This window comes from Lissotriton vulgaris, chromosome 8, assembly GCF_964263255.1.
Source record: "Lissotriton vulgaris chromosome 8, aLisVul1.2, whole genome shotgun sequence".
NCBI lineage: Eukaryota > Metazoa > Chordata > Amphibia > Caudata > Salamandridae > Lissotriton > Lissotriton vulgaris.
The window spans coordinates 180,690,453-180,716,866 of record NC_141696.1 but is presented as its reverse complement, the minus strand read 5'-3'; the positions used below and the strand labels follow the sequence as shown (position 1 = coordinate 180,716,866).

The 26,414-nt window shown below is 51.1% G+C and overlaps 1 protein-coding gene across 1 annotated transcript in view; it reads right to left on the bottom strand.

Moving 5' to 3' along the window:
* Window positions 1-26,414, bottom strand: part of LOC147696838 (uncharacterized) — an 82,090-nt gene that overhangs the window by 4,855 nt on the left and 50,821 nt on the right. The window contains exon 2 of the mRNA XM_086936076.1: window positions 10,237-10,285. Coding sequence (XP_086792202.1) covers window positions 10,237-10,285 — 49 coding nt within the window. The remainder of the gene's footprint in view (window positions 1-10,236; window positions 10,286-26,414) is intronic.

The window sequence follows — 26,414 nt, the reverse complement described above, 5'->3', positions numbered from 1 at the left end:
AAAGTCAAGAGATCAACGCGCTTGAAGCGATAGGGGGAGCACATTTAATAACATTTCACGCAGGGCAGCAAGCAGGTTGCTGTCCTACGTTAAACATAGAGAGTAGAAATGTGCCATACCTACTAAGATATGGCGCACCACTGCTCACTCCTTGGGCTGGTGCACTTGCGGGTATCTAGCACTAATGCAGGCACAATTGTAGCTTCCTGCAAGGGTGTCTGCCTTAAGGGCATGATTGTTTTGGTAAGGAAGGAGTACTTTCCCACATAAAACCAATCCTTAAAGGCATTTTCCTTTTTCCATGTGTGAAGCAGAATGCATCACACATAGAAAAAGTAAGTAACAAGGAGAAAAACAAAATATTATTCCTCGTTATGCCTGGGTCTGGAAGGTGCATCATTTTGGCACAATTCTAGGTTGCTGACTTTAGTAAATGTGGAATTGAATCAGAATCCATGGGTGGATGCATGGAAATGCCCATACTCCATCCATTGAATGCCTCGCTGACACAAAGTAAGGCAATGCAACTCTGTGCTACATTGCATTACTTTGCATTTGTTAAATCATGCAAAGCCACACTAAGGGGATAAGGACTTGCATTGCTTTCATTGACTTGCGTCACGCAAGAACAACACAAATACTAAGTATAGCTGGACCTTAACCCATTGACCGCAGTGCGAATTCCGCCGTGGTGCCGGCGAAATAATGAGTGGTTGGGGTTCGGACGGCCCCCGGCTGTCCTCCGCACACTCCCACTGTGACATCGGAAGGCGGGGGCCGTCCGGCACATGCAACGGGTTAATCTTTAAAAGACCCACATAGTTTGAAGTGGTTGTTGTGTTCACCAGGGCACATCACTCACTTTTAACACTTCTCCATTTGCACTAGAACCTAAGATTTTCAGTTTAATTTTGAGAGATACATTTTCAAAAAATCGATTGGCTTTAATTTCCTATCTTATAAATATATACTCAATGTTAAGTCCAGAGACATCAAATAAAAAAGGTTAATACTTTTTAAATTTCTCTTTCTCTACTTTATTTTACACGTGAGATACTAGCGTTTCAAAACAGCTGAGTCCTGAGTAGTGAAATAACAGGAGATATACTGCCAACAAACCATGAATGAATGAGAGGGCCCAAGCAAGGTAGGAGAGTTTATGAGAGGGCTGAGCATGCATAACTATTAGTGGAATATCCAACTAGGTTGTGTGAAGTTGAAGGAGGTTTGCTCCTACTTAGGAATGTCATTGACAAGTAACTCACGCTAGAAAAATCTTTCAATTCACAGATAAATATAGACATTACCTTTCGCCGTAAATTGATATGGTGGAGTAAGCTAGGGCTGAAAGCCACATAGGGTTGGAGGTAAAGATGCAATGGCCTATACAAAAGTGCCGTTAAAGTTGGCCTCGATGCGGTTATAATTATCCTGTTTTCCACTTCCAGATATTCCCTTTTTAAAGTTATATATGTTGATTATTTAAAAGTGACAAATGCATAATGCGTTTTTTTTAATGTCATTATTCTTTGCAACGTGAAAATCAAGTCTGCTCAAATATAGTCACAGTATTTAATCTGAGTTCTCTGTTCTAAATGTTTTGGGGGAATTATTAACAAGGTTTCATGTAAGCTGCTAGCTTCATTTCTCATTTTTTAAGGTCTAACTAAGGGCACAGTTTCAAGACTGGAAATACTTGAATGTGCATCAGGGCCTTTTTCTGCTAATTGTTTAATAAACATTCAACAAAATCCAGATGTTGTTATATGAGTTAAGAACAGAGTGCACTTGTACAAAATCGGGTTAAAAGTTGAGGGGGGTGAAACCCTACTGAAGCAGAAATCCCATTCTCTGTCAGAGGGAAGTCACGTGCGACTCCAAATTAACCTGTGCTTAACCCTCTGGTAGCTTGGGATAAAAGTAGTCAAGCTTAACTTAGAGGCAATTTATAATGTATGTATGCAGCACTTTAAACAGTAATAGAGTGGAAACACAACATAAGAAAAAATTCACACCAATTTGGAAAGATAGAGTACGATTTAATTCATTATTTGAGACCAAAATGATAACAATCTACTCAGTAGACCTAGAGAAATGCAATTTAACAAATGTAAGGGAAAATAGTGACTAGAAGCACAAAGTGCCTATTGTGGTTATTGTGTTGCGTCGGACTGGAACAAAGTCACACGTTCAGGTCAACCAATTTGATGTGCAGGCTGGGTACAGGTACCAAGTTAAGCCTGCTGAACAAAGCACCTTAAACCTGGTAGTGGAGTGATGTGAGATACCACACGGAGGATGAGTCATGTAGCAGTGGCACCACCAAAGCTGCAGGGCTGCGATGTGAGATCCTGCATCATTGTCAGAGATGCCATTGATGGATGGGCTTGTGATGTGAAGATCTGTGACAAGAATGCATCATGCAGCAGCAGTTCTGAGGAGTTGTGAGCTGTGAGGCAAAGTCTTGTGTCGTCATTGAGGAGGCCACAATGCGAATTCCGGCATTCAGGATGTGTCGTGTAGTGGTGGTTCTGAGGACCTGCGGGCTGTATTGCAAGGTCCAAAAGGGGGTGGTGATGGACGGAGCATCTGAATCAATCAAACACTCACACCCAGTCAAAAGATCTGGGCTTAATCCATCACCGTTCTTTAGCCCACTCTGCCACCCCAGTTCAGACATGGCTATATGCAAATCAGTCTGACCCTGTGCCTCATGGGAACAGTGCAGCCCGAACTGCCAAGCCATGTCTATCCTGGACCGGAAACAAGCTTTCGAGGACTGGTTTCTGGCATTCCAGCTGTCTTCAGCCCGGCTTGCTTGAATCCAGTGGCAAAGTGAGCAAGGGACTCACGTCTGAGCATACCCTGCCACACTTATGGCGGCCAAAAGCGATACAAAAGGGGGTGGTGATGGATGGAGCATCTGAATCAATCAAACACTCACACTCAGTCAAAAGATCTGGGTTTAATCCATCATCGTTCTTTAGCCCACTCTGCCACCCCAGTTCAGACATGGCTATATGCAAATCAGTCTGACCCTGTGCCTCCTGGGAACAGTCCAGCAAGGTCCTGCATAAAAGATGGGTCGTACAACAGCGGTTTGGATGCGGAACTGCGAGGAGGCGCATCGTGCTGCATTAGTTCTGCCAACAAGACCGCAACAGGGCTAGGAGAACACTTCAGGCCCACTTCCAAGGTGGCAAGGATGGCACCACTCGGGTGTCAATATACACAGCAGACTGAGGCCAGGTGCTGGGCTTTCTGTCCCTGAGGCTCTGTTCAGGTGGCCGGACAAGTAGCCATTGGAGTCACTCTAGTGGTCCTGAGTTGAAGATGACACTCAGGTAGCAGAGTAGCAGGGCATCAGACTAACAGTACATCTTGCATCAGAGCAGTACGGCAATCCTACTGAGACTTCCACAAGTTTAGAGGTGTACTGAAAAGTTGGATCTGAGTGTCCAATATGTATACCTGGTGCCAGCATTGAAGTTGAATTAGGTTCTGGAGGTTTCCACCCCAGAGGTGTTTGGAATTTCCTGTCTTCCGGCACTGAGCCCAGCGTGCCTGGGGGGCGCAAAAGGCTAGTGTCAAACCCATTGTAAGTATACTAAGGCTGATGCATTGTGATGTGCAAGTGTGGTACAAGACAGCTCCTCCTAGCAACACCTATTCTTCATTTGTCTCAGTGTCTGGGAGCTGTAAACCAATTCCACCTGCCAGATACACCTAGTCATATGGCTCAGGATACAGGCTGCTTTCACCATTTAGTTGAGACAAGAAAATGGCAACTTTCTAAAGCAGCACTTTCAGAATTGTGATTTAAAATCCAATTTTACCATTAAAGACAGTTTTAGATTACAATTATTTAGACATCAAAGTTGACATTTCCACGTTTTCCCAATTGAAAGTTATCATTTATTAAATATAATCAAGAAACCTAATGTTATGCTGTGAAAGAGGTCGGCCTTGCAGTAGTGAGAAGCAAATTTAAGAGTCTTCACTTCTAGGACATGTAAAACGTAAAAGTGCATGTCCAACTTTTTAAGTGCACTGCACCCTGCCCTATGGCATTTTTAGTAGTGGTGGGCAAAATATTCTGTTCTGCGAGATTTTGCCAACTCCACTCCTGTAATGTGGTATTCTGACCAAATTCTGCCAACCGCTGTATGATGCAATTTTTCTTGCACAAGGCTCCGGAATAGTAAGCTGGGGAGCACAAGTGAGATTTGGTGTCCCTTATCGTGATTTCTATTTGCTAGGAGGTAATCCAGCAAGATAATTCTAACATAGGGAGTCGTGACCATTTGTGGTCAGAAGGCTGCCCCTCAAGTAGAAAATCTACTCGAGCTGGAGCAAACACAATCTAAGATAGTTGCTTCCTCTCTGTTGTCTATTTGTCAGGAGCTGAATTTATGAAAGATTATTCCCAAATGATTTCATTTAAGAAGCTCATATTTTGAATCTGTTTGATAATGGCGCAACCTTTTCTGATAGGGGTACATTCAGGTATTCAGGCACACAACATCTTCTTCCAAATGGTGTCCCTAACATTGGAGGTGAGTTACAGTTCATTGTAAATGCAGATGTTGTATACCTTTTAGACATATTATGCTCATGGGAGGGTCTTGATGCTGAGACCCCAATACTAGGAATATACATACATACAGAGCTGGCACTATCCCAACTTAGGGGTCGATTAGGATCACGGACGGAAACGTGTTCCGTCCGCCGAGGAAGGTGGCAAGATACTCCGGACCTGTCCGCGGAAAAACCGCAATAGCGATTAGGATAAAATATGATAGAAACGCCGATCTTGGCGGACGGAGCACACCAATCTCCGTCAGCGGCGGTCGAAGTACACCTGAGGCCTCGGCAGGCGGACGGAACCGAAAGAACACCGACCGCCGCATACGCACATGACCAGGAAAACAACCACTTCCCCCGCGATACCTGCGTAGTGTCCGTGTCCGCAATTAGTATAACTCCGCAAGTACCCCGGTAGCCACCGCGATCCACATCCGCGGCGGTACCAATGCTACGAGAAACCGTGCTCCACAGCGGAAGTCCAACACGAACAACATCCCTACAGTCAAACCAATGCCATACATTGCGACGGAATTTATCACCAAACACAGGAAAAAGAACGACCACCCACCTGACACATCTAAACCAATCACAAGACACAATGACCCACCCCCAAGATCCGCATAATGCACACCTGGCAACACACCCACCTATCACCTGACTGCCAATAACCATTCAGACAGGGCCAAGACACAGACTATAAATTAACTCCCACCCACTCCAGAAATCCTCTGCATCACAGCATAGCTGCTAGCAGGAGACACCACTTAACCAACAGCAAACACAGATATCATACACATAACCCACACCCAAACACACCCACTACACAAAGACCCACCACACCATCCCTAAACACCACACACCAGCAGCTCCCTATTCACTCAAACCCACACCCCGAGCACCATGGTACCAAAATGAACCCCTAAATTCACTGACACCGAGTTAAAGGTTATGGTAGATGAGATAATACGTGTAGAACCCCACTTATTTGGGGCCCTAGTGCAGCAGACCACCATAGCCAGGAAAAACAGCATGTGGGACCGGATTGTCACCAGGGTCAATGCCTCCGGGACCGTCCCGAGGACGAAGCAGGAAATTCAGAGGCGGTGGCATGACCTCAAGACCCGAGTGAAATCCATCAGAGCCAAGAACTATCTCCGAGCTAATCACACAGGCGGTGGAACCCCCCGGAGCCCTTACCGTACACCGAGTGGGAGGACAAGGTGCTGACCATCCTGCACCCTGAGAGCCTTGATGGACTTGAGGAGGGAGAAGAGGCTGGTAAGTACCAACCAAGCACCACAAGCACAACAACACGGTGTGCCTCACACAACTCTGAAGACACATCTCCCAGACCCCAACCCATGCATGCAGTCCACATACTCACCAACGTCTAAACCACTCCAACAGGCCCCCATGTCCATAGGGAGGGTGGTGGTGGTGGGTGGGGTGTGTGAGGGGACGGCACTACAACTCCCAACAGGCCCACATGTCCATAGGGAGGGTGGTGGTGGTGGGTGGGGTGTGTGAGGGGACGGCACTACAACTCCCAACAGGCCCCCATGTCTATAGGGAGGGTGGTGGTGGTGGGTGGGGTGTGTGAGGGGACGGCACTACAACTCCCAACAGGCCCACATGTCCATAGGGAGCGTGGTGGGGGTGGGTGGGGTTTGTGAGAGGTCCCTAGACCAACCCCCAACAGGCCCACATATCCATAGGGAGGGTGGTGGTGGTGGGTGGGGAGTGTGAGAGGTCAGTAGACCAACCCCCAACAGGCCTCCATGTCCATAGGGAGGGTGGTGGTGGTGGGTGGGGTGTGTGAGGGGACGGCACTACATTTCCCAACAGGCCCACATGTCCATAGGGAGGGTGGTGGTGGTGGGTGAGGTGTGTGAGGGGACGGCACTACAACTCCCAACAGGCCCACATGTCCATAGGGAGGGTGGTGGTGGTGGGTGAGGTGTGTGACGGGACGGCACTACAACTCCCAACAGGCCCACATGTCCATAGGGAGGGTGGTGGTGGTGGGCGGGGTGTGTGAGAGGTCACTAGACCAACCCCCAACAGGCCCCCATGTCCATAGGGAGGGTGGTGGTGGTGGGTGGGGTGTGTGAGGGGACGGCACTACAACTCCCAACAGGCCCACATGTCCATAGGGAGGGTGGTGGTGGTGGGTGGGGTGTGTGAGGGGACGGCACTACAACTCCCAACAGGCCCACATGTCCATAGGGAGGCCGGTGGTGGTGGGTGGGGTGTGTGAGAGGTCACTAGACCAACCCCCAACAGGCCCACATGTCCATAGGGAGGGTGGTGATGGTGGGTGGGGTGTGTCAGGGGACGGCACTACAACTCCCAACAGGCCCACATGTCCATAGTGAGGGTGGTGGTGGTGGGTGGGGTATGTGAGAGGTCACTAGACCAACCCCCAACAGTCCCACATGTCCATAGGGAGGGTGGTGGGTGGGGTGTGTGAGAGGTCACTAGACCAACCCCCAACAGGCCCACATGTCCATAGGGAGGGTGGTGGTGGTGGGTGGGGTGTGTGAGAGGTCACTAGACCAACCCCCAACAGGCCCACATGTCCATAGGAAGGGTGGTAGTGGTGGGTGGGGAGTGTGAGAGGTCACTAGACCAACCCCCAACAGGCCCCCATGTCCATATGGAGGGTGGTGGTGGTGGGTGGGGTGTGTGAGGGGACGGCACTACAAATCCCAACAGGCCCACATGTCCATAGGGAGGGTGGTGGTGGTGGGTGGGGTGTGTGAGGGGACGGCACTACAACTCCCAACAGGCCCACATGTCCATAGGGAGGGTGGTGGTGGTGGGTGGGGTGTGTGAGGGGACGGCACTACAACTCCCAACAGGCCCACATGTCCATAGGGAAGGTGGTGGTGGTGGGTGGGGTGTGTGAGAGGTCACTAGACCAACCCCCAACAGGCCCACATGTCCATAGGGAGGGTGGTGGTGGTGGGTGCGGTGTGTGAGAGGTCACTAGACCAACCCCCAACAGGCCCACATGTCCATAGGGAGAGTGGTGGTGGTGGGTGGGGTGTGTGAGGGGATGGCACTACAACTCCCAACAGGCCCACATGTCCATAGGGAGGGTGGTGGTGGTGGGTGGGGAGTGTGAGAGATCACTAGACCAACCCCCAACAGGCCCCCATGTCCATAGGGAGGGTGGTGGTGGTGGGTGGGGTGTGTGCCAGTGCCGACTGAATTGCCAACAAAAAGAAAATGACACGTAATGGCCACATGACTCATCCTCACATTTTTGTTTTGCAGGTATTCCTAATCTGACAGCTGGAATAAACACCCGGCCTCCAGACTCGCCACACTCAGAAGTCTCAGGGGACGATTGGCCAGCCACCTCCGGGGCTGAGGATGGTGCCGGCTCAAGCAGGCAGCCAGGGACATCTGGCTCCCAGGTCACACCTGCACCAACTACTACGGCCTCTGCCATTTCCACAACACCGGCCAGTGTGACCTGCACAGCCACCACCAGCACCACCTCCACCACCACTACTACCACCACTTCTGCCCCTGCCACCCTGCCCAACCCACCGCCCGCCGGGCCGAGAAACAGGAAATCATCGAGATAATGCATCACATGTTGGTGCCCTGAGGCCTTCGAGAATACCCACTCCAAAAATGAGCTAAACATTTCAAAATAGGCAGATGAAATTGAACAACCCATCGGCATGCACATATCCATGTAGTACTTCCCCTGAAATGCAAAACCCAACAAGTGCTGATCCTGGGGATGAACCGGAAGCAACCTAAATGCTGATTCGATATCCGATTTTGCTAACAATGCCCCGGGGCCTAGGCGATTCAACATTACTACTGCGTCATCGAAAGATGCATACCTTACACTGCAAATGTCTGCATCAATCGCCTTATTAACGGAAGCCCCCCTTGGTGCATATAAAGAATGAATGAGCCTGAATTCTCCCGGTTCCATCTTGGGAACTACCCCTAATGGGGAACAAACAAAATTGGCCGTTGGTGGTTCACCGAACGGTCCTGCAACCCACCCCAAGTGAACCTCTTTTGCGATTTTTGTGGCGGCCACTGCCGGGTTGTGTTTAACAGACAGTTGTTTTTTGCATGAGGGGGCCCCCCGAAAATTACCCGCCGGGATCCTGAAGCCATACGAGAAACCATCTCGCAGGATCCCAGTGGACACATGATCAGGGTATTTGTTCAGCCAGGGAGTCAAAGCCAGAATATCCACGGGCGATTGCCTGGACCTCCGAGGCACCGTGTCAATCTTGCTTGGTACCCCCTTTTCCTCCAGAATTATTGCCTCTGGATCGGCAGCTCGTTTCGGGGTGGGAGGTGTTGCCACAACCTGCGCAGGCATGCCTGAACCTGCATTTTCCCTGCAGCCTGCTACACGTTCCTTTGTTCAAACCCCAACATACCCCTCGCTTATTCCCATTCCCGCCCGATCTAGACGGAGTATCTCCCCCGTAGGTTGGTCGAAAGGGCTGTGGCTGTCTCTGCTGAAAGGCCCTGGAGCCAATTGCACTCAACCCTGATCCACCCGCCGCACCCAGCAGGAACTGCGCATGCCAAGATACAGTATCCAAACAATCCCAAGTCAGTGTTTCATTAAACTCTTTTGCTTTTCTAAATGCCACATCATACCCTTTCCATTCTTCTCCTCCATATTTCTCATGGAAGCCCGTGATCCGGCTCTGGTAGCAAGCAAGGTCTCCCAACAGTTCTGGTGTTCGCTCACCCACAATCGTTGCAAAAACAGAGAAAGCCCTGATCCAGTTCATCATGGACTCTTCTACCCTGAATTCAGCCATCTTTGCCCTCTATACACTGGGGTGCCAAAAATCCTTCTGAGTTTTGGCATATTCTAACTCACGATTGTCTGTCAACAATGAAAACATATTTATATATTTGTTTCCCCACACCATCTCCTTCGTTGCCAGAGGAACATGTTGCGCCAAGTATTCCCGCCTTGAGGGTACAGCGCCCTCCCCCCTTATTGGGAGCGATCTCTTACCGGCTTCCGATGTACCTCCGGTCGTGTCTGTCGATTCCTTCCAATTTTCGACCGCAGCCGGGTTCACCACCTGCGGAGAAATGGAAGGCACATACGCTGCCCCAGCGCCCCTTGTCTGCCTGAGCTGCTCGATAATCTGCCTAGCCTCTTCGGCTGGGTCTTCCACAGCCGCGGATCCCCCGCTCCCTTCTTCAACCAAGGTAACACAGCCGCCAACTGAATCGCTAGTTCGGGAGGCACTTGGTCGTTATCCAGCCGTGTGATAACCACAGGGATTGGCAATCCCCCATCTGGTGTGGGTACCGGGCTGGACGCTGGTGCTACTGGGACCAGCAGGACCTCAATCTGGACTGGGGCCTCACTAGGACCCGCTTTCCCCTTATTCTTTTTCCCCTTATCCCCCCTGGGGTAATGTTTGGCAAAGCAGGACCCACGATCCTCTTAGGTCGCCCTGAGGGCCCTGCTTGGGCCTCCACCTGTTTCCGAAGGGCCGCTAAGCCGCGACCCAGCTGATCTACTTTACCCAACTTCCAGTTAATCGCCAATACTTGGCTCACCAGTGTGCACAGCATTCGTTCCATCTTGGAGCTCTTTCCACCCTTCTTACCAGGCATATCTACGTTTTGTTTTACCTCTGCCTGTTCTCCAGTAGTGACTCGGACTCCAGCTGCGCCTCGACGACTGAAACAGAAAAACAACGATTATATGTTCAAAAACTGCAGCTTGTTCCCTTGAGGGCTCACGAGCGACGAGTGGTGCAGCCTTCAGAGCGCAGGAACAAGAGGACGCTTACCTCGATTCCCGCGCCTTTTATCTTGCAGCGGGAAGGCGGGGCAGCGTCCCCATCCCGCCCAGAGGTGCACGGACTTCCGGGCGGGTGTAAGGACAACCCTTTTAGGCGGCGGGGGCGTGCTCCAACCACGCCTCTATGGGCATACCGGCCGGGACACGCCCCCCCCCCCCCGCCCGCAAAAGGTTTCCCGGGGGATCGGGGCACCCAGCCATACGTTTGGGGTGACCGAGTGGTCTCCCCTTTCCATATGTGCTCTCTATAGTGGGAGACACTTTATCAATGTACATTAAAGACATAGAAATATGTCCATTGTGACAGAGCTCCTTGTAAGGCAAAATGCATATTTTCTTTTGAGGAAGAAAACATTTTTAAATTTGCTCGACCTGCGTCTGTTCTAGAACAGTCGACGAACGGTCGTTACACCGCAATACATTTAGATTGCTGTCACTACAGTGCAAGTCATTACATCAACTTGCGCTGTATGGCGCTCACCTGCTGCACTATCATTAACTACACCACTGACCAGTGCCCATAAATTAAAGTGAGGGACTTCTTACACTGTTAGTGTTAGTTTTGAAGAAGTCAATCTCCACAGAGATCCTTTTAACATGATGTAAAATAAAATAGTGCTGATTCCAGAAATATAGAACCTCACTACTAATCGTCAAATATATAGAGTGAATTTGCCAATTTCCACTCCACTTTACTGCTCTCGTGGCTTTCAAAGATTTACCAAAAAACCTAATTATGAGCTATTGCAAAATCAAACTGAGCCCACTGAATTTTGATCAGCCTCTGCATCTGAACATCTCTTGGTGAATATAGGGAGGTTTCTCACTGATTGTGAAGATCATCAATTTACCTTTTCCCACCAAGGAGTCCCTTTATTTGTTTTTAACACTCTTCTCCATGACCTCTAACTCACTCTGTCTGACTCGCTGAAGTCGTATCAGCATAAAGTCAAGAGATCAACGCGCTTGAAGCGATAGGGGGAGCACATTTAATAACATTTCACGCAGGGCAGCAAGCAGGTTGCTGTCCTACGTTAAACATAGAGAGTAGAAATGTGCCATACCTACTAAGATATGGCGCACCACTGCTCACTCCTTGGGCTGGTGCACTTGCGGGTATCTAGCACTAATGCAGGCACAATTGTAGCTTCCTGCAAGGGTGTCTGCCTTAAGGGCATGATTGTTTTGGTAAGGAAGGAGTACTTTCCCACATAAAACCAATCCTTAAAGGCATTTTCCTTTTTCCATGTGTGAAGCAGAATGCATCACACATAGAAAAAGTAAGTAACAAGGAGAAAAACAAAATATTATTCCTCGTTATGCCTGGGTCTGGAAGGTGCATCATTTTGGCACAATTCTAGGTTGCTGACTTTAGTAAATGTGGAATTGAATCAGAATCCATGGGTGGATGCATGGAAATGCCCATACTCCATCCATTGAATGCCTCGCTGACACAAAGTAAGGCAATGCAACTCTGTGCTACATTGCATTACTTTGCATTTGTTAAATCATGCAAAGCCACACTAAGGGGATAAGGACTTGCATTGCTTTCATTGACTTGCGTCACGCAAGAACAACACAAATACTAAGTATAGCTGGGCCTTAACCCATTGACCGCAGTGCGAATTCCGCCGTGGTGCCGGCGAAATAATGAGTGGTTGGGGTTCGGACGGCCCCCGGCTGTCCTCCGCACACTCCCACTGTGACATCGGAAGGCGGGGGCCGTCTGGCACATGCAACGGGTTAATCTTTAAAAGACCCACATAGTTTGAAGTGGTTGTTGTGTTCACCAGGGCACATCACTCACTTTTAACACTTCTCCATTTGCACTAGAACCTAAGATTTTCAGTTTAATTTTGAGAGATACATTTTCAAAAAATCGATTGGCTTTAATTTCCTATCTTATAAATATATACTCAATGTTAAGTCCAGAGACATCAAATAAAAAAGGTTAATACTTTTTAAATTTCTCTTTCTCTACTTTATTTTACACGTGAGATACTAGCGTTTCAAAACAGCTGAGTCCTGAGTAGTGAAATAACAGGAGATATACTGCCAACAAACCATGAATGAATGAGAGGGCCCAAGCAAGGTAGGAGAGTTTATGAGAGGGCTGAGCATGCATAACTATTAGTGGAATATCCAACTAGGTTGTGTGAAGTTGAAGGAGGTTTGCTCCTACTTAGGAATGTCATTGACAAGTAACTCACGCTAGAAAAATCTTTCAATTCACAGATAAATATAGACATTACCTTTCGCCGTAAATTGATATGGTGGAGTAAGCTAGGGCTGAAAGCCACATAGGGTTGGAGGTAAAGATGCAATGGCCTATACAAAAGTGCCGTTAAAGTTGGCCTCGATGCGGTTATAATTATCCTGTTTTCCACTTCCAGATATTCCCTTTTTAAAGTTATATATGTTGATTATTTAAAAGTGACAAATGCATAATGCGTTTTTTTTAATGTCATTATTCTTTGCAACGTGAAAATCAAGTCTGCTCAAATATAGTCACAGTATTTAATCTGAGTTCTCTGTTCTAAATGTTTTGGGGGAATTATTAACAAGGTTTCATGTAAGCTGCTAGCTTCATTTCTCATTTTTTAAGGTCTAACTAAGGGCACAGTTTCAAGACTGGAAATACTTGAATGTGCATCAGGGCCTTTTTCTGCTAATTGTTTAATAAACATTCAACAAAATCCAGATGTTGTTATATGAGTTAAGAACAGAGTGCACTTGTACAAAATCGGGTTAAAAGTTGAGGGGGGTGAAACCCTACTGAAGCAGAAATCCCATTCTCTGTCAGAGGGAAGTCACGTGCGACTCCAAATTAACCTGTGCTTAACCCTCTGGTAGCTTGGGATAAAAGTAGTCAAGCTTAACTTAGAGGCAATTTATAATGTATGTATGCAGCACTTTAAACAGTAATAGAGTGGAAACACAACATAAGAAAAAATTCACACCAATTTGGAAAGATAGAGTACGATTTAATTCATTATTTGAGACCAAAATGATAACAATCTACTCAGTAGACCTAGAGAAATGCAATTTAACAAATGTAAGGGAAAATAGTGACTAGAAGCACAAAGTGCCTATTGTGGTTATTGTGTTGCGTCGGACTGGAACAAAGTCACACGTTCAGGTCAACCAATTTGATGTGCAGGCTGGGTACAGGTACCAAGTTAAGCCTGCTGAACAAAGCACCTTAAACCTGGTAGTGGAGTGATGTGAGATACCACACGGAGGATGAGTCATGTAGCAGTGGCACCACCAAAGCTGCAGGGCTGCGATGTGAGATCCTGCATCATTGTCAGAGATGCCATTGATGGATGGGCTTGTGATGTGAAGATCTGTGACAAGAATGCATCATGCAGCAGCAGTTCTGAGGAGTTGTGAGCTGTGAGGCAAAGTCTTGTGTCGTCATTGAGGAGGCCACAATGCGAATTCCGGCATTCAGGATGTGTCGTGTAGTGGTGGTTCTGAGGACCTGCGGGCTGTATTGCAAGGTCCAAAAGGGGGTGGTGATGGACGGAGCATCTGAATCAATCAAACACTCACACCCAGTCAAAAGATCTGGGCTTAATCCATCACCGTTCTTTAGCCCACTCTGCCACCCCAGTTCAGACATGGCTATATGCAAATCAGTCTGACCCTGTGCCTCATGGGAACAGTCCAGCCCGAACTGCCAAGCCATGTCTATCCTGGACCGGAAACAAGCTTTCGAGGACTGGTTTCTGGCATTCCAGCTGTCTTCAGCCCGGCTTGCTTGAATCCAGTGGCAAAGTGAGCAAGGGACTCACGTCTGAGCATACCCTGCCACACTTATGGCGGCCAAAAGCGATACAAAAGGGGGTGGTGATGGATGGAGCATCTGAATCAATCAAACACTCACACTCAGTCAAAAGATCTGGGTTTAATCCATCATCGTTCTTTAGCCCACTCTGCCACCCCAGTTCAGACATGGCTATATGCAAATCAGTCTGACCCTGTGCCTCCTGGGAACAGTCCAGCAAGGTCCTGCATAAAAGATGGGTCGTACAACAGCGGTTTGGATGCGGAACTGCGAGGAGGCGCATCGTGCTGCATTAGTTCTGCCAACAAGACCGCAACAGGGCTAGGAGAACACTTCAGGCCCACTTCCAAGGTTCCTAGACTGAGATGGCACCACTCGGGTGTCAATATACACAGCAGACTGAGGCCAGGTGCTGGGCTTTCTGTCCCTGAGGCTCTGTTCAGGTGGCCGGACAAGTAGCCATTGGAGTCACTCTAGTGGTCCTGAGTTGAAGATGACACTCAGGTAGCAGAGTAGCAGGGCATCAGACTAACAGTACATCTTGCATCAGAGCAGTACGGCAATCCTACTGAGACTTCCACAAGTTTAGAGGTGTACTGAAAAGTTGGATCTGAGTGTCCAATATGTATACCTGGTGCCAGCATTGAAGTTGAATTAGGTTCTGGAGGTTTCCACCCCAGAGGTGTTTGGAATTTCCTGTCTTCCGGCACTGAGCCCAGCGTGCCTGGGGGGCGCAAAAGGCTAGTGTCAAACCCATTGTAAGTATACTAAGGCTGATGCATTGTGATGTGCAAGTGTGGTACAAGACAGCTCCTCCTAGCAACACCTATTCTTCATTTGTCTCAGTGTCTGGGAGCTGTAAACCAATTCCACCTGCCAGATACACCTAGTCATATGGCTCAGGATACAGGCTGCTTTCACCATTTAGTTGAGACAAGAAAATGGCAACTTTCTAAAGCAGCACTTTCAGAATTGTGATTTAAAATCCAATTTTACCATTAAAGACAGTTTTAGATTACAATTATTTAGACATCAAAGTTGACATTTCCACGTTTTCCCAATTGAAAGTTATCATTTATTAAATATAATCAAGAAACCTAATGTTATGCTGTGAAAGAGGTCGGCCTTGCAGTAGTGAGAAGCAAATTTAAGAGTCTTCACTTCTAGGACATGTAAAACGTAAAAGTGCATGTCCAACTTTTTAAGTGCACTGCACCCTGCCCTATGGCATTTTTAGTAGTGGTGGGCAAAATATTCTGTTCTGCGAGATTTTGCCAACTCCACTCCTGTAATGTGGTATTCTGACCAAATTCTGCCAACCGCTGTATGATGCAATTTTTCTTGCACAAGGCTCCGGAATAGTAAGCTGGGGAGCACAAGTGAGATTTGGTGTCCCTTATCGTGATTTCTATTTGCTAGGAGGTAATCCAGCAAGATAATTCTAACATAGGGAGTCGTGACCATTTGTGGTCAGAAGGCTGCCCCTCAAGTAGAAAATCTACTCGAGCTGGAGCAAACACAATCTAAGATAGTTGCTTCCTCTCTGTTGTCTATTTGTCAGGAGCTGAATTTATGAAAGATTATTCCCAAATGATTTCATTTAAGAAGCTCATATTTTGAATCTGTTTGATAATGGCGCAACCTTTTCTGATAGGGGTACATTCAGGTATTCAGGCACACAACATCTTCTTCCAAATGGTGTCCCTAACATTGGAGGTGAGTTACAGTTCATTGTAAATGCAGATGTTGTATACCTTTTAGACATATTATGCTCATGGGAGGGTCTTGATGCTGAGACCCCAATACTAGGAATATACATACATACAGAGCTGGCACTATCCCAACTTAGGGGTCGATTAGGATCACGGACGGAAACGTGTTCCGTCCGCCGAGGAAGGTGGCAAGATACTCCGGACCTGTCCGCGGAAAAACCGCAATAGCGATTAGGATAAAATATGATAGAAACGCCGATCTTGGCGGACGGAGCACACCAATCTCCGTCAGCGGCGGTCGAAGTACACCTGAGGCCTCGGCAGGCGGACGGAACCGAAAGAACACCGACCGCCGCATACGCACATGACCAGGAAAACAACCACTTCCCCCGCGATACCTGCGTAGTGTCCGTGTCCGCAATTAGTATAACTCTGCAAGTACCCCGGTAGCCACCGCGATCCACATCCGCGGCGGTACCAATGCTACGAGAAACCGTGCTCCACAGCGGAAGTCCAACACGAACAACATCCCTACAGTCAAACCAATGCCATACATTGCGACGGAATTTATCACCAAACACAGGAAAAAGAACGACCACCCACCTGACACATCTAAACCAATCACAAGACACAATGACCCACCCCCAAGATCCGCATAATGCACACCTGGCAACACACCCACCTATCACCTGACTGCCAATAACCATTCAGACAGGGCCAAGACACAGACTATAAATTAACTCCCACCCACTCCAGAAATCCTCTGCATCACAGCATAGCTGCTAGCAGGAGACACCACTTAACCAACAGCAAACACAGATATCATACACATAACCCACACCCAAACACACCCACTACACAAAGACCCACCACACCATCCCTAAACACCACACACCAGCAGCTCCCTATTCACTCAAACCCACACCCCGAGCACCATGGTACCAAAATGAACCCCTAAATTCACTGACACCGAGTTAAAGGTTATGGTAGATGAGATAATACGTGTAGAACCCCACTTATTTGGGGCCCTAGTGCAGCAGACCACCATAGCCAGGAAAAACAGCATGTGGGACCGGATTGTCACCAGGGTCAATGCCTCCGGGACCGTCCCGAGGACGAAGCAGGAAATTCAGAGGCGGTGGCATGACCTCAAGACCCGAGTGAAATCCATCAGAGCCAAGAACTATCTCCGGGCTAATCACACAGGCGGTGGAACCCCCCGGAGCCCTTACCGTACACCGAGTGGGAGGACAAGGTGCTGACCATCCTGCACCCTGAGAGCCTTGATGGACTTGAGGAGGGAGACGAGGCTGGTAAGTACCAACCAAGCACCACAAGCACAACAACACGGTGTGCCTCACACAACTCTGAAGACACATCTCCCAGACCCCAACCCATGCATGCAGTCCACATACTCACCAACGTCTAAACCACTCCAACAGGCCCCCATGTCCATAGGGAGGGTGGTGGTGGTGGGTGGGGTGTGTGAGGGGACGGCACTACAACTCCCAACAGGCCCACATGTCCATAGGGAGGGTGGTGGTGGTGGGTGGGGTGTGTGAGGGGACGGCACTACAACTCCCAACAGGCCCCCATGTCTATAGGGAGGGTGGTGGTGGTGGGTGGGGTGTGTGAGGGGACGGCACTACAACTCCCAACAGGCCCACATGTCCATAGGGAGCGTGGTGGGGGTGGGTGGGGTTTGTGAGAGGTCCCTAGACCAACCCCCAACAGGCCCACATATCCATAGGGAGGGTGGTGGTGGTGGGTGGGGAGTGTGAGAGGTCAGTAGACCAACCCCCAACAGGCCTCCATGTCCATAGGGAGGGTGGTGGTGGTGGGTGGGGTGTGTGAGGGGACGGCACTACATTTCCCAACAGGCCCACATGTCCATAGGGAGGGTGGTGGTGGTGGGTGAGGTGTGTGAGGGGACGGCACTACAACTCCCAACAGGCCCACATGTCCATAGGGAGGGTGGTGGTGGTGGGTGAGGTGTGTGACGGGACGGCACTACAACTCCCAACAGGCCCACATGTCCATAGGGAGGGTGGTGGTGGTGGGCGGGGTGTGTGAGAGGTCACTAGACCAACCCCCAACAGGCCCCCATGTCCATAGGGAGGGTGGTGGTGGTGGGTGGGGTGTGTGAGGGGACGGCACTACAACTCCCAACAGGCCCACATGTCCATAGGGAGGGTGGTGGTGGTGGGTGGGGTGTGTGAGGGGACGGCACTACAACTCCCAACAGGCCCACATGTCCATAGGGAGGCCGGTGGTGGTGGGTGGGGTGTGTGAGAGGTCACTAGACCAACCCCCAACAGGCCCACATGTCCATAGGGAGGGTGGTGATGGTGGGTGGGGTGTGTCAGGGGACGGCACTACAACTCCCAACAGGCCCACATGTCCATAGGGAGGGTGGTGGTGGTGGGTGGGGTATGTGAGAGGTCACTAGACCAACCCCCAACAGTCCCACATGTCCATAGGGAGGGTGGTGGGTGGGGTGTGTGAGAGGTCACTAGACCAACCCCCAACAGGCCCACATGTCCATAGGGAGGGTGGTGGTGGTGGGTGGGGTGTGTGAGACGTCACTAGACCAACCCCCAACAGGCCCACATGTCCATAGGAAGGGTGGTAGTGGTGGGTGGGGAGTGTGAGAGGTCACTAGACCAACCCCCAACAGGCCCCCATGTCCATATGGAGGGTGGTGGTGGTGGGTGGGGTCTGTGAGGGGACGGCACTACAAATCCCAACAGGCCCACATGTCCATAGGGAGGGTGGTGGTGGTGGGTGGGGTGTGTGAGGGGACGGCACTACAACTCCCAACAGGCCCACATGTCCATAGGGAGGGTGGTGGTGGTGGGTGGGGTGTGTGAGGGGACGGCACTACAACTCCCAACAGGCCCACATGTCCATAGGGAAGGTGGTGGTGGTGGGTGGGGTGTGTGAGAGGTCACTAGACCAACCCCCAACAGGCCCACATGTCCATAGGGAGGGTGGTGGTGGTGGGTGCGGTGTGTGAGAGGTCACTAGACCAACCCCCAACAGGCCCACATGTCCATAGGGAGAGTGGTGGTGGTGGGTGGGGTGTGTGAGGGGACGGCACTACAACTCCCAACAGGCCCACATGTCCATAGGGAGGGTGGTGGTGGTGGGTGGGGAGTGTGAGAGATCACTAGACCAACCCCCAACAGGCCCCCATGTCCATAGGGAGGGTGGTGGTGGTGGGTGGGGTGTGTGAGAGGTCACTAGACCAACCCCCAACAGGCCCACATGTCCATAGGGAGGGTGGTGGTGGTGGGTGCGGTGTGTGAGAGGTCACTAGACCAACCCCCAACAGGCCCACATGTCCATAGGGAGAGTGGTGGTGGTGGGTGGGGTGTGTGAGAGGTCACTAGACCAACCCCCAACAGGCCCACATGTCCATAGGGAGGGTGGTGGTGGTGGGTGCGGTGTGTGAGAGGTCACTAGACCAACCCCCAACAGGCCCACATGTCCATAGGGAGGGTGGTGGTGGTGGGTGCGGTGTGTGAGAGGTCACTAGACCAACCCCCAACAGGCCCACATGTCCATAGGGAGAGTGGTGGTGGTGGGTGGGGTGTGTGAGGGGACGGCACTACAACTCCCAACAGGCCCACATGTCCATAGGGAGGGTGGTGGTGGTGGGTGGGGTGTGTGAGAGGTCACTAGACCAACCCCCAACAGGCCCACATGTCCATAGGGAGGGTGGTGGTGGTGGGTGGGGAGTGTGAGAGATCACTAGACCAACCCCCAACAGGCCCCCATGTCCATAGGGAGGGTGGTGGTGGTGGGTGGGGTGTGTGCCAGTGCCGACTGAATTGCCAACAAAAAGAAAATGACACGTAATGGCCACATGACTCATCCTCACATTTTTGTTTTGCAGGTATTCCTAATCTGACAGCTGGAATAAACACCCGGCCTCCAGACTCGCCACACTCAGAAGTCTCAGGGGACGATTGGCCAGCCACCTCCGGGGCTGAGGATGGTGCCGGCTCAAGCAGGCAGCCAGGGACATCTGGCTCCCAGGTCACACCTGCACCAACTACTACGGCCTCTGCCATTTCCACAACACCGGCCAGTGTGACCTGCACAGCCACCACCAGCACCACCTCCACCACCACTACTACCACCACTTCTGCCCCTGCCACCCTGCCCAACCCACCGCCCAACGCCGGGCCAGCGCCATCCCAGCCACGCAGGGAGAGTGTGAGGCAAAGCAGAGAAGCAAGGCCAGATCCGGCAGGCAGGAGCACAGCACAAAGACGGCATGATGAAACAACTACACCCAATGCCGTGCAACAGTCTCTAGAAGCACTAGCCAGGGTGGAGGAAAACTATCTACATGGCCAGGCACAGGCAGACCGGGCCCACCAGGACTTTGTTGAGAACACTGCAATGTTGGGGGCCATTGAGAGGCAGCTTGGCCAACTAGTGGACAAATTTACCATGACAAATACCATGTGGATGCCATGGATATCCGCCAACACCACCCTCCCCACACCCCCTCAAACAACGCCACCGCCACCACCACCGCCACCGCCACCGCCACCTGCGCCACTGGCGGCGGATGTGGTACCTGATCAGCCTGCACCCCCAGCTGACTCCATCCCGACACAAAGACGGAGGGGCTGTCCGAGGCTGGAAGTGGGCGAGAGCAGTGTTGAAGCTCCTTCCACACGCTCCAAGAGGAGCCGACAATGACTTTTACAGTACCTGAGCCTGCCATTCACCCTGCCAACTATCCGGTCCCACCTGGCACAGGCCTGCTGCACTAGGCAGACACCACCCTATGTGGTGTCAGCAAGGACATTTCATCTGCCATAACCTTTAACTCTCACTCCCCCACCCCTTCACTCATTTGTAAATATGCACCTACACCTATGCACAATCTGTAAATAAATACCACTTACTCACTCAATGATGTGTTGCCTCCATGTTTATTCACATGATTGCATCAGAAACAGACGTTACGAGGTTCAGGGATCCAACTGGTACAGAATCATGCCGCAAGGGAGTGACCTAGGGAAACATAGAAACCGCAAAGACACGTTTGGAAACATGATCACACTCATCCCAACACACTGCAGTGCTACATTCAACAAACCACGCACATCACAACAGGAATGGATGAGACTACACACATCGTGGAGACGTGCATGTACTCATAAATGAAGACACACACACACATGCATACATCACATAGCAGAACACATAGATGATGCCCACCACAATGACACAAGACCAGCAAACCTACACAGGGCATACACAAGCAGCACAAGAGGAGCACACTCACAATCAAGGGAAGTAGTGATCAATGAGCTGGCGCCTCTGGTCCACACCTTCCTCCTCACCACTATCCTCATCAGTCGACATGTGTGGGTCGGGAGGGCGAGGAACTTGCTGTTCATCTGGGTCCAAGAGCAGTTCAATGTTATTGCGCACAGCCAGGTTGTGGAGCATGCAGCAGGCAATCACGATCTTGCATACTTTGCCTGGTGAGTAAGGCAGGGCCCCTCCAGTCTTATCCAGGCACCGAAACCTAGACTTAAGCAGGCCAAATGTTCGTTCTACCACTCGACGTGTCCTTCCATGGGCATCATTGTATCGCATTTCTTCCGCTGTAGTTGGATTGCGTATGGGACTCAGCAAGGCCTGTTTGGGTAAGCCGAGTCGCCTGTGTTGGTGGAAATAAGAGAGAGAGAGAGAGAGAGAGAGAAACATCACAACCTGAATAGGTGGGCACACCATGCCACACAGATATCACTCCTGTCACCACAGCATACTCACCAACAAGCCACGCTTGTGCCGGACGCAGATTTGCCATCAGTTGGGGGACAATGCTGCTCCGCATGATGTGGGCGTCATGTGCAGAGCCAGGAAATCTTGCACACACATGTGAGATTTTGTTGTCGGCCTGGCACACCACCTGCACGTTGAGGGAATGGAAGTGCTTCCGATTCCTAAACACCTGCTCACGTGCCCGTGGTGGAATGATCGCAATATGCGTGCCATCAATGGAACCCACAACGTGGGGTATGCGACCCAGTGCATAGAAGTCTCCTTTGACCGCTGCCAACTCTGCCGCCTGTGGGAAATGAATGTAGTCATGCTTGTACAGCATCATGGCTGTCAGTACATCCCGAAGTACCGTGCTGAACATGGCATGTGACATTCCCCCGGCATGTCCAACTGTGTACTGAAATGTGCGTGTTGCAAAAAAATGGAGTGCCGCCATCACCTTTTGCGTGGGTGAAATGGAACCTGGATAGGTTCTTCGCGGCTGCAGGTGAGGAGACAATTGGTTCACAAGCTCCAGCAATCAACGTCGATCCAGCCTGAATTTCCTGATCACCTCCTCGTCCACCATATCCTCCAGCACAGTGTATGGGCGATGGACATTTTGAGCCCTTCTGTGTGGGAGTAGATGGAATGGAAGTCAATTCACATACAACGCATGTCTGTGCAACTCACTCACATGTCATCGCACTCTATCCAACATGTAATAGGCAGTGTTTAATTGTCATATGTGTGACATCTCTGATTGTCACTACAACATGGATTTACGTAGCAACAATGTGCTTACACTAGCTACATGATGTGTTGCAACATGTGCAATGCACTTTGTCTCACCTCAACATTACTGCCAACAAGTCTTGTGACATGACCCACATGTGTATGCGCAACATCACATACACACATGCAAGTGCATGCACACAAACGAAAATATACACACACACCATTTCTTGATGCACCAATGGCAACACCAATAATGGTGGCCAAACGGACATCACATGCATGGTGACACAATAGGCAACACGCATGCACTGAACACAAGTGAAACCCCACCATAGTCAATATCTCACATATACCACTCACTGACAACTGAATCACAATGTGCCAATACATCCGGGATCTACTGTGTAAATGTGAAGTACGATAAATTTGTGTAGGGAAATAACCGATGTCGACATGCACATGTGATGGACATTTGTGGCACACCAATGGCCATGGTATGGACACACATGGGATAGAGCATGACATGTGGAGTCACGCAATCACGCACACAACCGTCATCATGCAGCTGCAGACAATGGAACAAGGTGCATCGTCAGCTGAGATGTAATCATTGACCCCGCCATGGCGGTGCACTGCTTCCGCTGTTTACGTCTGGGCATACGCGGGCCGCGTTCAACATTCCCATTGTCTGCATGTGCACGGTCCGTCACGCTCACACACCGGCAAGTGCATGTGCTAGACTCCGGGACGGATGCTTCACTTACAACAATGTTCGATCACTGGTGCCACCATGGCGGGGCACGTATTCGGCGGGGGCGGTGCAGGCCAACACATCCATAAGCTGATGTCAATGCACATGGCAGGTCATGACCCCCCTTACAGTGACATTGTATCATCCAGCCTACACCGGCCGGCCCAGCCCTGCCCAGGACCGCCGTGCCGACCATGTCAACTACAGCCATTTCAGGCCCCGTCCACTACCGCCGTGCCAGGCCCTGCCCAGGACAGCCGTGCCGGCCATGTCAACTACCGCCGTTTCAGGCCCCGTCCACTACCGCCGTGCCAGGCCCTGCCCAGGACCGCCGTGCCGGCCATGTCAACTACCGCCGTTTCAGGCCCCGTCCACTACCGCCGTGCCAGGCCCTGCCCAGGACCGCCGTGCCGGCCATGTCAACTACCGCCGTTTCAGGCCCCGTCCACTACCGCCGTGCCAGGCCCTGTCCAGGACCGCCGTGCCGGCCATGTCAACTACCGCCGTTTCAGGCCCCGCCAGGGCACGGCGGTAGTGGACGGGGCCTGAAACGGCGGTAGTTGACATGGCCGGCACGGCGGTCCTGGGCAGGGCCTGGCACGGCGGTAGTGGACGGGGCCTGAAACGGCGGTAGTTGACATGGCCGGCACGGCGGTCCTGGGCAGGGCCTGGCACGGCGGTAGTGGACGGGGCATGAAACGGCAGTAGTTGACATGGCGGGCACGGCGGTCCTGGGCAGGGCTGGGCCGGCCGGTGTAGGCTGGATGATGCAATGTCACTGTAAGGGGGGTCATGACCTGCCATGTGCATTTACATCAGCTTATGGATGTGTTGGCCTGCACCTCCCCCGCCGAATACGTGCCCCGCCATGGTGGCGCCAGTGATCGAACTTTATTGCAAATGAAGCATCCGTCCCTGAACCTTCCACATGCACTTGCCAGTGTGTGAGCGTGACGGTCTGTGCACATGCAGCCAATGGGAGGTGTGAACAAGGGCCACGTGTTCCCAATAGAATGTACCGTATGCTGTGCACCGCAACACCAGGGCCAATCATTGGCCCTTTTCCAAACACGCTTCCAGGGCTGACCAATGGCTGGCGCCGTATGCCACTGACATGGCCACAGGGCCCTATATATGTGTTATGTGCAAAAGCACACATTCTACGATGACCACCGACTGCTGCCTGTGACCATCACCTCCACCTGCTGCTGCGGAGCTGACCACCGACTGCCGCTCTAGTGCCATACTCCGTGACCCTGGCATGTCGAGAGTCAAAGAGATCCGGTATCGTGCCTTCACCGCCGCGGAGCTGGATGTCCTCGTGGACGGTGTGCTCCGCAACTACGGACGCCTGTACGGCGCACCCGGACAGGTGGTAAGTGCAGTGGGGGATAAGTTGTTGTGCATGAGGTGTTCCATGACACCTGGGCTCTGGAATCTTGGCGGTGTGATGTGGGACCAACAAATGAGTCAAAATGTGCATGGCTGCAGAGAGAAATGTGTTGCCCCTATCTGTGTGACTGGCCAACTGTCCACTGACTTGCACCCTTTTGTCTCCCATCATGGTAGGTCAAGCTGCACCTTCGCTAGGACGTGTGGAGGAGCATTGCACGTGATGTACGAGCAGTGGGGGTGTCCAATAGACAACATACACACTGCCACAAACGCTGGGACGACATTTCCAGGCTGAGCAAGAATGTAGCGGAAGTGACACTAGGGATGATTCCAAGAACGGCACTTCTGGCCCGACGCTCAATGACCCCTCTCATGCACCGTATCATAGCTGTGACGCATCCTGACCTGTCCGAGCGGTTGCGTGTGGATGAACAGCAACGTGGCGGTAAGCATACTGTCAGTGTATGTTGCTTGTGAGTGCAATGCATGTATTGTTGCCCAGACACATTAGTGACTTCCGTGTATCGTGTGGCTCGTTCCAATGGCATGTTGGTGACATTGGCGCAGTTAAATGTCACTTCCCGGTGCGGCATGTTGAGATGACACTCGCTAAGCAGTTGAGTGTTCATGCACATGCTGTAGTGCTCCGTCACCTCTTGGCAAGACTGGTGTGCAGATGTAGTTGCTCATGCCCTTCTGCATGCTGTACATGTAGTACGGCCAACGCCACTTCATTCCTGTGAGGATGACTGATTGGGGTGGCCCGTGTGCAGGTTGGGGGATCGATGTACATTGTCATCAGTGGCTTTAGGGATTCCGTAGCAGTACTGTACGTGAGTGTGCCCATGGCTTACACCCATTTCCTGTGCATTTCAGCTTTGGCAGAGGGCACTCAGCCACAGACGGAGGAGATGATAGAAGGCAATGCATCCGGATCAGACGTCGCGCACACGCAGACTGACACAGAAGGGGCCAGCACCGGAGAGGGGGACAGGACCGTCCCGGAGGACTCGCATGTGGAGACAACATCGTCATCATCTTCCGACAGTGTTGGTGAGTCAGCACTGTTGTCACAGACTGGGAGTGGGCAATCAAAACCTTCAGTCGGGACACAGCACACAGGGCCCACCCTGCTGCCAACTGCACCATGTACTGTTCGTGCACGCAGGAGTAGGGGGAGCAGAGTGGCGTTCGGTGTCGGCACCGCTGCCCCAGCCTCGGTGAGCCAAAATGCTCTTTGTGCAGAGGCTGTTGATCTGCTGCGACAGCTGTGTGTGGGGCAGACCAATATGATAAATGCTTTCCAAGACCACGATAGGAAGTTGGGGCAGGTGGTGGCTTTCATGGAAGGTATGCATGGCAATCTGGCTGGTGTACACAGGACAGTGCAGTCATTGGCTAACAGTCTGTCGTCTGCCATTGTACAGTCGCATGGACTGGGTGCTACTTCTGTTCCACCATCTACAACACTGGATGTCTCAGGGGGGAGTGAATATTCTGACCAGGACTCTAATACAGGGTATTGCACTAGAAGCAGCGTCAGCCAGCACGTCAAGGCACGGAGGCCTCAGACCCCATCCCCTAGGTCAGCTAAATCTGTTCACAAAGACAACGTCAGATACAGTCGAGTACACACACGTGAACCAAAAGAGGGGTTGGGTGTAATGGCTACACATGCTGCACAGGCATCCCACACACAAGGTACTCCCAAGGCAAGCCTTACTCCCAGTTCCATTGACACTACCTTGGACAAGGACATTCTGAAGACGAAGGCATCTCTTGAGAGCTCAGACACTCCCAGGGCCAGGGAGACTAGGAAGGAAGGAC